Source organism: Spermophilus citellus (assembly GCF_964194105.1).
Source record: "Spermophilus citellus genome assembly, chromosome: 5".
NCBI classification, from domain to species: domain Eukaryota; kingdom Metazoa; phylum Chordata; class Mammalia; order Rodentia; family Sciuridae; genus Spermophilus; species Spermophilus citellus.
This window is the reverse complement of record NC_138186.1, coordinates 83135076-83149054: the sequence shown is the minus strand read 5'-3', so window position 1 is coordinate 83149054 and position 13979 is coordinate 83135076. Positions and strand designations below refer to the sequence as shown.

At 30.0% G+C, this 13979-nt stretch overlaps 1 protein-coding gene across 40 annotated transcripts in view; it reads right to left on the bottom strand.

Annotated features, from left to right (window-relative positions):
- Nucleotides 1–13979, bottom strand: part of RIMS1 (regulating synaptic membrane exocytosis 1) — a gene marked incomplete at both ends in the record, with an annotated part of 215022 nt that overhangs the window by 98261 nt on the left and 102782 nt on the right. For 26 of the 40 annotated variants that reach the window (XM_081294576.1, XM_081294598.1, XM_081294615.1 and 23 more), the window contains one exon: nucleotides 3711–3823. The exons of the other annotated variants lie outside the window; for them this stretch is intronic. In XM_081294576.1, coding sequence (XP_081150702.1) covers nucleotides 3711–3823 — 113 coding nt within the window. The remainder of the gene's footprint in view (nucleotides 1–3710; nucleotides 3824–13979) is intronic. 40 annotated transcript variants of the gene reach the window in all.

Here is a 13979-nt window from a genome sequence, read left to right as displayed (position 1 = left end):
AATTTGTAGAGTAGATGTGGTAACATTTTATGTCATTGTAGAATACAAACTGAGTTTTAATATATGCTGGGGTACAAACTAAGCTCTCGGATTATTTTTTAAAAATATATTATCATGAGATAAAAGAGATGTAATGACTATGTTTCCAAATGTATTAGAATGATAGCTTCTCCATGAAAGAAGTGGAAATAAATGGGACCTAATACCCTAAGAATTTATCCAGTTATAGGAGATTTTCTAGCATTGTATTGACACCCAGAAGAAATGCTCCCTTTATTTGGAAATGCCAACATTAAGTAATAAGACTACAGAGCAAGTATATGTGAGTGTAAATAGAAGTATTTCTCCAACAAAACCTTCCCTTTCTACAAACCATTTCTTTACTCAATTTGCTATATAGGTCTTTGCATCGAGTATGGTTAAATTTCTTATTAAACAATTTAGTATTTTAGTGGAAATATATTAATTATATTTTGAAGAACAGGATCTTCCCAGGAGGAATTTTTACTGATCACAGAGCAGAAAAATAAGTCATTAATGAGAAGGAAGGCTCTAAATATAGGGCTGCTGTTTTTAGAAGTAAGCAATAATAAATACTTGGCAGCTACCTTACAAAACACATCCCATTAGTTTTGGCTACTGTTCCTGGGTTACAGAAACATAAGCAGTTTCCAAAATGTGAATGCCTAAATGTGATTACCCTCCAGGTATGAGTTCAACCCATCATTAAAGCATGCAACTCTGACTAACATCAATGAAAAAATAACCTGGAGACACATTTTAAGGATGCCAAAGCAGTTTTATGTCTTTTCAAAAGCAAAGTTAGTGATAATTCCTTACTCAGGACAGATGTTAGCATTACTTAATATTTTTAAAGAGGTGCCACTTTTCAAAAAACATCTCAGGAATTATATTCATGAGATTATTTTATGCCCTGAAAAAATACATAGTTCTGATGTTTAATAAAAAGTATTTTAAGAACAGTTAACTATTTTAACTTGGCAATACATGCAACAAAGGTGTATTGCTTCATCCAAAATGTCAAATAAATAGAAATGGTATTAAAGTAATAAAGTTCAAAATTTAATTTATTATATTTATGATAATACTGACACTCAATTAAAGCAGTAAAAAGAGATAATTTCAGAATATATTAAAATGCTTGGTGCAAAAGTTTAAAAAACAAAAAAGATAATTTCTCAAGTATATGAGGGAGATTTGAACTAGCTGAAATGTCTACTAAAACCATCTTTTAAATCCCATTAACATGTACAATTTTTATTTTCATGTATCAATTAAAAAGTTAATAAAAATAATATTGGAAGTATTAGTCCAATATGAATATGTATATTTTACTTGACATATAAAGTAAAAAATGAGCTAATCATTTGCTATTTTATTTTACATATTTTCCCATCATCTATTCTTACAAGTTCTTAAAGCTACTATACCTTAGATCTCATACTTACTGGCATTAAAAGCTATAGCAATTTTATTAAGTGCTAGAGTTAATCAATATATTCCTAAAGAATAACAGTAATATACTTGAAAGCAATGTTTTTAAAATATTCAAATGCACTGAAAGACAGAGGATACCTATGCAAAAGGGGGAGGAAGGATAGAATATTCTAATGTAAATTAGCAGTCAATGGGAACTTTGAATCAAGCAGGAGTAACATGCATTTTTAGCAATATAAGAAGCATAAAAAATTAAGTCCCAAATCACTCCACAGAGAGGCTTTATCAATTTCAGTAAGTCACCTATCTTCAGAGCCTCAGTGTTCAAAATTTTGGTAAATAAGTAAGTTGAAATAAAATACTATACTGAGGTTCTTTCAAGTTCTAAATTGCTATGAGCCACAGAATGGGTAGATCCCAAACAAGAAAAACCTACATTGGATTTACCATGACTACAAGTATTAGTGATGATTTGGACGTTTAGAGCTCTATATTCTGCAAATCTTTTGATGAACTCATTAAGGATTGGAGTCCTAGTTCAGAATGATCCAAAAGGCTGTCAGTATTTTACTGATTCTTTACTTCCTTCCTTCCTGCTTGCTATGGGGGCCCAACCTCCCCTTGCAGTTCTATTTGACCTTAACCTCTGACATAATGCTAAGAAATCAATAAAGTATTTCTGGCTTTAATGAAGTCCTTCCAGTTCAAAAAATCTTTTGAATAAGTTCTTCTAACTGTAGAGAAGGATTAAAAAAAAAACACAAAGAAACCAAAACCCTAAATTACTCTGTCTTCTAGTTCTTATCCCATTTGTTGTAAAATAAAAGTGACAGATAAGTAAGCTGACTTGGTGGTAATACCATAAAGAATAAGCTGCAGAAAAGATGTACAGAGCTGGAATCAGCAATTGTATGCAAAATTAAGATATTCTGCTTAACAATTTTGTGTTTTACCTTTACTGAATCTACATTTTAAAAAATTGTTATAAACTCTTTGGGAATTGCATCCCTGGATCACAGTGACCCTATGCATTGTATATTGAAAACCCTTTTTCATCTAACATAAAGTGTAAGGTGCAGACTTTATAGCATGAATAACTCTGTGTTAGTATGGGTAGCAAATTACATTTTATAACTATATTTACTTTTTTTACATTAGTCACTGAATATCTGTTTCTTTTTTTAAAAACTGTGTTTTGTTTTTTATTGGCTAGCTTTCAAGTTTTGAAAATGCGTTATTGGTTTTTCTAGTCCATATTTTAAGCTTTAAAATAGGCTTAAAATAGGTTTATCTAGTAATTATTTCAGGCTAACCATATTAATTTAGTGTATTTTCTTATTATTTACTTTGCTTTCTAATCAGTAATTCTTTCCAAAAAGATTTCTTTATATCAAATGATAACAAAGGTTGACCTATAATGGATGCTGCTACTTTTGCAGTAATTTTAGAAAGATTTTTAAGTAAACCAGATAATATACATAAACTTACCTCCTAAAGTATAAAATTTTATATTTTAATTAAACTTACTAGATAGTAATTAGCATCTCATAGACTCCTTAGAAAATAATATTTGATGTAGAATAAATACTACTGGCATTTGAAATTGTGTAGCTTCTAAGGGTTTGAAAGCAGTTATTTATCCTTACTAAAGATTAATCAAGGGCTGGGTTTGTGGCTCAGTGGCAGAGCACTTACCTCACACATGTGAAGCACTGAGTTCTATCCTCAGTACCACATAATAAATAAATAAACAAAAAAAGGTATTGTGTCTATCTACAACTAAAAAATTTTTGAAAAGACTAATCAGTAAGAAACCTCACAACATAATTTTAGTCATTCACTAAGAAATCTCTATAATCAACATCAGCCTGAAAAAGTGGTTAAGACTATAAATATGTATCTTGATATTTTAAATGCAATATTTAAATGATATTCAAGCAACAAAACAGCTTCACATATCTTGTTGTTTTTGTAAACTTGACAAATGTCAACCATAAGTGACTTATAATATCAAGTATTTATGTTTTCATTTCAGAAAACTATTAATTCCAAGTTAAAAATATATTTCAAAAAAGTTATATGTTGTGAAAATATCAAGAGGAGGGAGAGAATTTTTTCAGTCTTTAGGAGAAATGACGTAGTAAGATTGTCATTCCGTGACAACTCATGTAACAGTGCTGGCTCATCCTGGCCAATGCACAAACTACAAATTTCTATAAGGGAGACTATTGGTTGGATACTACTGATTTTACCTTGGAATATTGCTCGCGATCAAGTTCTTGACTAGAACCAGACCCTGTTGTCTGCTTAAATCGATGGACTTTCATTTTCATCTGTCTTGTTCGCTCCTCCACTACTAAGCTTGCTGCAAAAACACACAATGGAAGCCTATTAAAACACATGAAGCACCTTTAAGGAACTGAATGGTTTAAGATTTCAATGCTTTTGAAATGATTTCAATTAAATGAAATTTAGAAATAACATGATAAATAAATTAAAATGCAAACTATACAATACCAGCAACTGTTAATCTAATGATGAACATGATTAAAATTACACAGAATGGGGAACACAATGTTAGTAACAAAAGATAAGTAGCTGAGCCTATGTCTTTATCTAACACAAATTATTTTTAATTCCCTTCATAACTGATTATAAGAAACTAAATTTAATTGTGAAAATGTTTTCAATTTAATCAATTGTTTGTTGCATGTACATATATAGGGAAAACAAATATGCGTACTTAACACATCACACATATATGCACATGCTTACATGCATGCACACACTCACTTAACATCCTCAGCTAACAGTAGTCACCTAAACACACTGCTTAACTGTTAATTATCTAATCTTGAGGCATTCTTAGTAATTCATGAATTTTGACAGCTTCTCATGAATATTTGCAACTCCTACAAATGGACTGACTTAGATAAAAGATTAGCGCTGTTCCTGAAGGCTATGTCTGAACCACATGCATAAAATTCATGTTATGAAAGTGAGATATACTATTTTAGCTTCTTGATTTATAATATGCAAAGTAATGTTTTCCAATTAAGCCTTTATCAATCTCCTAAGCAGCAACTGTGACTGTTTAGAGAGAAAGAATTACAACTTTCAATAAAGTATGAGTTATTTTTAAAGTCAGAATCCATCACAAACATCCTAGCTTCAAAGCAAGGTCTTTAATGTTTGTGTGTTTTATAAATAAAGGGGAATAAAGACCTAAGGGTATAGTTATATGTAGGGTAAACTATTTAAAATTTATACTTGCACTTGAGGAGAAATAATAATTTCTTTTTCAAATTCTCTTTTGTTAAACTCCCATACTACTTAATATCTGAAACAAGTGCTAAGACTTGTTTTTAACTTGTGTGTGTGTGTGTGTGTGTGTGTGTGTGTGTGAGAGAGAGAGAGAGGGGGGGGGGGAGAAGAGAGATAATTTTTCTTTGATGGCCAATGTGGTGAGGTTTCTGCCAAGTGATCTTAATGTTTTAAAAGTTAATGGAAAAGTTAATGGAAATGTTGATATATCTGATTGAGTTGATTGCTGATTTCATCTCTTTGACACAGAGTTTACAAAAGCATGTGCTGACAGATTTTTCTAATGCAAGTGCTTGAATGTGGCCTATTATCTTTGATAAATGACATGACACCCACTTTAAAAATTAAGTAAACAGATAACTTTTATTATGTGTCCAGGTACAGACTAATAGTCCAAGATATAAATACAAAAAAATCTGAAATTTATGCCTAAGTGTTTCAATCATACTTTTAGCACCAAATCATTAAATGTTTCACTTTTCTAAATTCAATAAATTAGACAATCTTAATCTCTATCATTACAGTTATGTGAATTAAGCAATGACACACACTTGCTTTGAAAATGCTGACTTCAGGCAATTAATGGTCACTACCATTACAATTCATAGACGGTTCAACAGAGAGCTTGAGAAAAGTAGTTTAGAAAATTATTACTTTATAACACAGAGTCAAAAGGAAAAAATCATCATGCAAAGTGCTACGTGAGAGTGATTAGAAACTGAGACGGAGTTATTAAAAATGTTCATTGTATTTATAGAAAGCCATTAGCAATATAGAAAATGTGCAAATATCTGCTTTCTGCTTTCTTCCCGTGGTGTGAATACCTATGGATATACACTCAGTCATTTACTTTAATCATTGAGAAAATCAAATGAACTATATTCATACTTTGTAATTAAAGTTTAAAGCAATTTGAAGTAACCACTGCTTCCAATAAAAACAAATTTAAATAAAGTTAACTATCCTCACCAAATGATATTAAATTTTTTAAAGAATGTTTTGACATTTATTAGTTCATAGCTTTGTAACCTTCACTTTTAGTATCATATAGTTTTTAGGATTGATGACTGCTTGGACAATGGTGATTATTTCCCAAGAGCTTCTGGACTGAAGCAGTTTGAAATTGTTCCAGTGACTGAATTTTGCCAAAACACAACCTCGTATCTCTAAATAGACTGTTTTAGCTAGTGATAAGGTTGATTTTAAATATTCGTTTTGCAAAGCTCCAGACCAAATCATAAGACAGTAGTGCATACTAAAACGAATCTAAGGATAATTTTAAATGACTTCATTTTTACCTTCCAGACACGATTATTATACTATATTCGTACCCAAAGGAGTTGAAGCTGACATCTTTTAAATATATTAAGGACCAAAAAAACCCCTCTAAATTAATATTATGACTCAAAATCAAGAGTGGATCTCTTGACTCTCCAGCAAAATTGCAGTTGCTGTGCTATCCTAGTGCTTTTTCTCCAATTCTAACAACAGAGGCAGAATGCAAATACATTATCATTTACTTACTCATATCAGAAGGCCAGATAATTACATAATATATACACATTTTTGTAGTATTTCTCATTTCCTGACAGCATGTTTTTAATGCATATTTAATGATATAATTATTTAAAAAGCTATCATGTTTTGGAAAAAAGTTTTTCATAACCATTGAAGAACCTTCAGTAGGAATGTGGAAGCTCTAACTTTGCCAAAGATTTTGGTGGTTTTCCATTTTATCTCTCAGCTGCCTACTGTAGATAAAATGAAATTATTTCTGAATTATAGGTGTGTCAAGCTAAATATTAAGACAAATATATCAAGTAAAACACAAAATCACAAATTTGAATCAGAAGATATAATACCAATAATTTACATAATTTATACAAATAGTAATGATTAAAGATGTATTAGAACCTTGAAATGTGATTATCCCTGGTATGTTTACTATAAGTAAAATTAACCACAAGACCAGAGAGCTAAAATATCTTACTTTGAGAACAATAATTACTGGTCATCATTTAAATTTTTTATATTATTCTATCAATTTTAATTCTAATAGCAAAATTAAAATTTAAAATATTTTCCAATTCTCTCCTACATCTTGGCATTGAATTCCCACTTTAGAAGCACTCTGAATGCTGATAGTATTCTAACAGAGTTATTAAAATGCCTATCACTATTCCTTATAGAAAGACTAAAAAAATTGGAGACTTTGGGGCTTTCATTTATAAAAAAAATCATAAATGTAGAAAATACATAGTTAAATAACCCCTCCCATTTTCTACAATAATGTAATTTCATTTAGCTTTTTAATAAAAATTTAGCTTATATATGACAGTCAAAAGATATAATGTTTATTATAAACTGTATTTCAATTATAATCCCAGAAAGCAAAATATTTTATTGAACATTTTAGCTTCCCTAACCCCTAAAATGTAATTAAAAACACAATTTTATAAAAATATATTTAGAAGATTAAAGAACTGAAAATATTTACTATAAGCCTTCAGTTGAATGAAATGCTTTATGTTGAATAAATTGTGCCTTAAAAAATCACATATTAATTTACCAAAAATATTTATTGAACAAAATTCCTTTTCTTCAAGGCAATTTTATTCATTGTTCTTTACAAATGCTGGTATTTTTTTCATAATCATCTACATATGTCAAAAATCAACTCCACACTACAACTAATAAAGTATGAGACTGGAACTTAACTTTTACGAATTAAAACCACTCTCCTGAAAATATCTTTTATCTTCTAAAACTCAACAAAAAGAACTATGAATGGAGCAGGCAAGGTAAGAAAATTAACTATAATTTAACAGAGTACTATAATTCATTTAATTTTATAATGGAAAGCATTAGTAAACATTAAAAAGACTCATATTAAAATAATTATTTCTCCTTTCAGGTCAAATACTTTGCTAAGAATTCTTAATCCATAGAAAATTTGTGAATGATTTCAGCCTGTTAATATATTTAGCAAAGATCCATGATCAAAGATGGATTTTCTTTGATGAATTTTTCAACAAGCTGTTATCATTTGCAAATTTTGTGTCTATAATGCATTTTCCAGATGTCTTTCATAATATTTATTAAAGAGGCATATGACTAAAAATTTAGTTTTAAATAGCTTAACCATAATTAATAAATGTACCTTAATTAATCATCAAAAAATTTCTATAATATCACATCCAAAGCAACTACTATTATTTAGGAAACTTCTTTGACTTGCTAGACATTTACAACATTATTAAAAATATTATAAATATCATAGTTAAGTGTAATGTAGTACCATTGTAATTTACATATTAAATTTGCATAAATTTGATTAAAATTTTTCATGAATTTACTTGTATAAAAATAAATTTGCTCTAATCTCAAAATTCCTATATCTTTCAAATTTCTCTATGTATTGAGAAATTAACATGAATTTAAAATTTCACATTTGTGTCTAAATGGAAAATAATCTGTATAAATATATTGTTAATCCTAATATTTTCAAGTATTCTTGGTAAAATACAATTTTAAAGAGAATAGAAATAATACAAACTTCTATACTAGTAGTTATATTACAGTAAAAAGATTATGAGCATTTGACATTTTAAGAACTTTAGCTAATACATGGGTCAAAGGAGATTCATGGTAATATCTGGACAGGATAATTAAGTCCATCTAGTTAGGTATGATACCTACCATATTTATAAATAGGAAAACTAACATCCTTGCTTCCTTTCTGCTTGGACATAGAATGAGAGTATTGTGACAGTAAAGCCACACCCTTGCCACAAGGCATCTCTTAAGAAGAGCAATGGAAGTTGTCAAGTGGAGTGAAGTATTTGTATGAAACACCAAGTGTCTTAGTTACTGACAGCAGTGAAAAAAAAACCACATTATTTGAAGTACTATATTTTAACAAATAACCTCAATGACAGTGGGAAATTGGATATAAGGCATAACTTAATGTAGAGATTAAAATGTAATAAAAGATGAAAAAGATGTAATTCACTGAATTGCAGTTGGTATAAACTGTACAAAGACTAATATGAAGACAATTTAATTATTAACTAGATCTTGAAATATTCTATCCTGTAAGATGGTTTGATATTTGAAAAATTTTAAAGATAATACTAGTCTCTGCTTACTTTATCTTAGGCTTTAGAAGAATAAGTATTTTTAATATGGACCAATTATCCATACATCTAGAAACAATGTTGCAAAATGTAAGAACCTAGGAATGGGAATTGATTGTGCCTAAATTTTAACACTCCTAGGCTCATCATCTTTCATCCATTAGTTCATATTCTTTCAGTTAATTCCTGCTATATCCTTCCATTCAGAGTTTTTATTTCTCAAGAGAAGAGATTTCTTAAGAGTAATTTCTGATGTTGTAGTCTATCTTATTTTAATAGGCATTATTAAAGTCTTTAAATTTTTTTCACATTTGCAAAAATGAAAAATTACAATGACTATCTTTTGCTCTATTATCTAATTTTCCAGCATCAATATATGATTTACCAAAATTATAGGTATAGAGGAAGAAAATTCACCATTTATATTTTATGCCACTATTCCTATTATGTATTTTTTTTTAAATTTAAGAAGTAACATATTCCTTGAACGTTCATCCTTATATTTTGTCCTTATTTTTGAAGTCATACAAGTAAGTAAGCAACTTTGATATATTTCTCAAACTTCCACATGACAATAACCCCTACACATACATAAATATCAAATGTTAAAAATATTTTTACTATGTTCAAATTTCCACATACTGGGTCATTTTCTTGGAATCAAATACATTTCAATTTGCAGTAGAAATGTTTCAAGTTGTTACCCTTGTGCCCTTGCATATTATCTTGGATATTAAGGATTATGCAGTAGTAATATAAACAATAAAATAAAAGATATATCTATCCAGTAAGAGGAACACAAATTGCAACAATAACACATGTTAAGCAAATATAGCACATTTAAAAATACTCAGTTTTTAGGTTTTGAGAAGGAGCACTGTTTTCCTTAAGAGACAGTCCTAATATAATTTTGACAAAGAGTGGCCTGTGTAATTAGGCTTCCCTGGGGGAATACTGAGGAAGTCACCTTTCACCCAAGGGATCTCTGCCATATTTATCCATCACTTTTTATTATTTCATTAACATTAATGACAATAGGATCTATCTTGAAAATTTTCATTTGGCATAACTTTGCTATATTCAACTTTGACTTTTGACAATCTCTTCCCATATTTTAAATTAATTAGGGGACACATGCAATTTCAGAGAAAATACATCAAAGAGCCTACCCATCTAATGATTGCCTGCTTGTCATTTAGTTTCTTCTGTACTTTCTCTACAAAGCTCAGGAAGAAAGGGAAAGTCATGTAATCCCTCTTGGGGCGTATCTTGTAAGTTGAGGGTCATTGGTCACATGCTAAATCCTGGAAGCTTTAAAGACTATGATACTATGATACTAACTTTAAAGACTATGACATGTTTCAATTAGCAGAATGGGAAAATAAGATCAAAACCTTAATTTCCAAAATGGGCTGTTGCACACAAGAACCTCAATGCTTAAAGAGAAGGCTAGAATGATTTCTGCATTTGTATTTGTGGGTTTGTGGAAAACAAAACAAAACAAAACAAAAAACAGAAAGGGACAGTCTTTTACTAATAAATTTCTAAACAGTAGAGCTCTGAATATTTTTTCAAAAATATTCATATTCACTGTTCAAGAAAAGCAATGTTTTGGAAGAATAAAAAACTTGAACCTTGAAACAGTTTTTTGTTTAGTTTTGTTTTATGCTGTAAATGTAATCCAGGAACTCATGCATGCTACATAAGCACTCTACCAGAGCTATATCCTAAACCTTGGAAGACTTAACTTACAATAAAAAGAAATGATTCCCCTGGTCCAATATGCTACTACTAAATAATAATAAAATGGAATTTAAATTGAAACACTTTGGTACTACTTGAAGATAATTAGACAATACTGATGCTAAAAGCACACAAATTCGTTTATTTATTTAAGCAAAAGTCAAGCATATAATATGTTCTTATACGTTTCACCATCACAGTACACTATTAAAATAAATAAATGTTCAAATTCATTTATACAATAACTAATGTAACATAAAATTAATAAAATTCATGTTTTTCACTTTTTAACGTAAAATGCATCTAACTGAAGTCAATGATCATAGTCCGATAATTTATTTCCACAAGATAGACTCCAACTGTTTTGGTCAACATTTAAAGTGGAAAAGTACATGTTATTTATTTGAGCATCTATTATAGAAAGCTGGTACTTAAAAATAGAATTAACTAGAGACAATCCTTAAATAGCCCCTATGATCTGATTACAATTACATATTTTATTTGTGAAAAAGAAACCAAAAACAACAAAATGTTACTTACTATTTGTCCTGTTAAAATAATTTAAAGTCTAACTGACTGTCAATATTCATATTATACATATTTTATAATAAAGGAAATTCACATTTGTAGAAAAGATAATTAAATATGTTTTGTTAGAATTTGAAACTGCCTCCAAAAGCCAAAAAGTTAATGAACTTAAGAAATAGTATCTAAGGCATATAAATTAGAAATTCATTATGATAATAACATTTTTTCTCACCTTGAAGTCATTTAATTTCTGGTTCAGTTTTGATCTTCTTATATCATTATTTCGATGCCCCCAAACTACATTCATGGGCTCTTTAAAACTGTCCAAGAAATGTAGCAGAGATGGAAAAATTGGCTTACTTTTAGAATGCATAATTTAAAATAGGCCTAAAAGCAGTCTGTGAAGCCTAAAATAATATGGTCTCTCAATTTTCACCATAAAAGAAGTTAAAAGTAAATGAAGTTGTATGAATGTTGACTCGTCCTCAGTTAACTCATCAAGTCCAAGGATGTACTGTCTATTCAAATACATTGGATTTGTTTTTCAAGCTACATGGCAATTTAAGGGCACTTCAGGTACAGATTGTGTTGAGTGGTGAAAAACTGGGTCATCAGGGAAAGGTAAGGATTAAGTGGCCTTCTCCAAAATCCTGGTGCTGTGAGAGGCAGATGCTACAGCAACATGGTACAGGGGACAGAATATAGGCTGCGGCATCAAAATCTGGTTCTTCCACATAGATGCTTTATTACCCTAGGCAATCTACAAAACCCCTTTGACTCTATTTCTGTAAAACATGTGTTCCTATAATTACATTGTGATACATGCACAGTAAGTACTCATTAAACTCTGTCTTCATGCTGGAGAGCCTCTAAAGCAAAATGGTTAAAAAGGAAGCCTTTGGAGGGAGGCTTATTTCTAGTTCCCTGTCCTACCACCTACCAAAAGAATGACCGATAATGGGCCAAGTTTTTAATCTTTAGAAGGCTTATTTCTTAGTTAGAAAATGTTGATATTAATTGTTGTGTCTCAGGTTCCTGAGAAAATATAATAGAAAAATATATAATATTCTCAGCTAAGACATCAACTTATAAAACATACTCAATACTATCTATTAATATAATAATAAATACTATATTGATAATGTTAATGGCATTTTATACTTCTCTTTATGTGACCTTACAAATATATGCTGGAAAATTAATAAATTGTTCCCCTGTGGTCAGGGTATCCAGTTTGCCTGATATTATCCTGCATCTCAGGAAACCTTTCTATCACTGACAAACTGGAGCCACTGGTTGTCTGACAAGTTCATCTATATATCATCAAAAACAAACCAAACTACTGAAATTCTTGGCCCATACAGTCAGCTAGGAATGGTGTGTCCCAGTCTCATTTATCCAGGGAGCAAGCACTCACAATAACCTGAATTTTCCAAATGATAGTGTCAGAAAAGAGGGACACAGCTCATGGCAGTGGGATTTCTATATTGTGAACCTTCTCATTCTTTAGATATCTGAGCCTAAAATATGACTGTGAACATTTTTTTTTGAACTTTCTCCTACCCTTTCTGGGCTTTAAAGGTCATTTTTGGTGACTGAACTGTGTAGCCTTAACTCTCCGAGGGAAAGTACAGCCTTCTTTGCAGCTCTCTATCTTGCTATACGCATTTGGGATGTGCCCTTTTATGTTGCTTCCAGCTATATGGTCTGTTCTATGAGGCACTGCTACATCCTCTCTCCAAGGAAGACTTGGCAGGGTGACAGCTCCTCTCACACAGGATATACTTACCTTATTTATAAATAAAAAAACTAACAATATACCATGCTCTATAGCAAGGTCATAAATATGCACATTTCATGCAAATATCATATCACTTATGAAATTTGTTTTGACTGGCTAATTATAGCTTTGGGCTAATAATAAAGAAAAATCCCTGAATAAATAATTATAGACTTTCTTTCTTTTGGATAAATAAACTAGTTTGTGACCTATTTACAATATAAAATTCTTATCACACTAAAATTTATCTTTGAAATCTAACTTCTGAATCTAGGAAGAAATACATTGCCCACTTTTGTATTACTAAATATGAAGTTCTTTCTGACACTTCAATTAAAAACTTAAGATGTTAGCCATAAGTCTATGACATTTAGGTATTAAAACATCTTGATCTCATTGAATAATATTTTATTTTTATTAATATCTATTTATTGTCTAGTGTGTTACACTTTATGCCAGAATACATACATGTATTTTGTGTCTGAAAATAGATATAATTATATTTTAATGAATTCAAACTAAAATAAGTAATTGAATATTATTTGCAATTTTCCCTTTATAATTGTGAGTCACATAACACAGTCCCAGATTCACTGAGTTAGAGATCATATATTTGGGATAATATATTTGGGATAATATATTTGGGATTTTTATTAAAACTGTATGTACCCATGTGAAATGAAAGGAGATCAAAATAAAACATTACCTTTTTATTCTACTACTGATCAGTAATGTGAATGGGAAAATTGCTTAATCACTCTGAAATTCAGTTTCCTCATTCACAAAACAGAGATGATGCTATTATCAGCACCAGCTCTGAGGATTACTATGAATAACAAATTAAGTCAATCCCCTTTCAAATACTGAATAAAAGTACCTTTATTAAACTATGCAGCATTATATAATTTTAGGCATTACTATAACATTATTACATTAAGTTAAAAACTCATATTTGAATATTATATTTTCAGGCCAACCATAATACTGAGCAAGACATGGTGTGGGCTGTA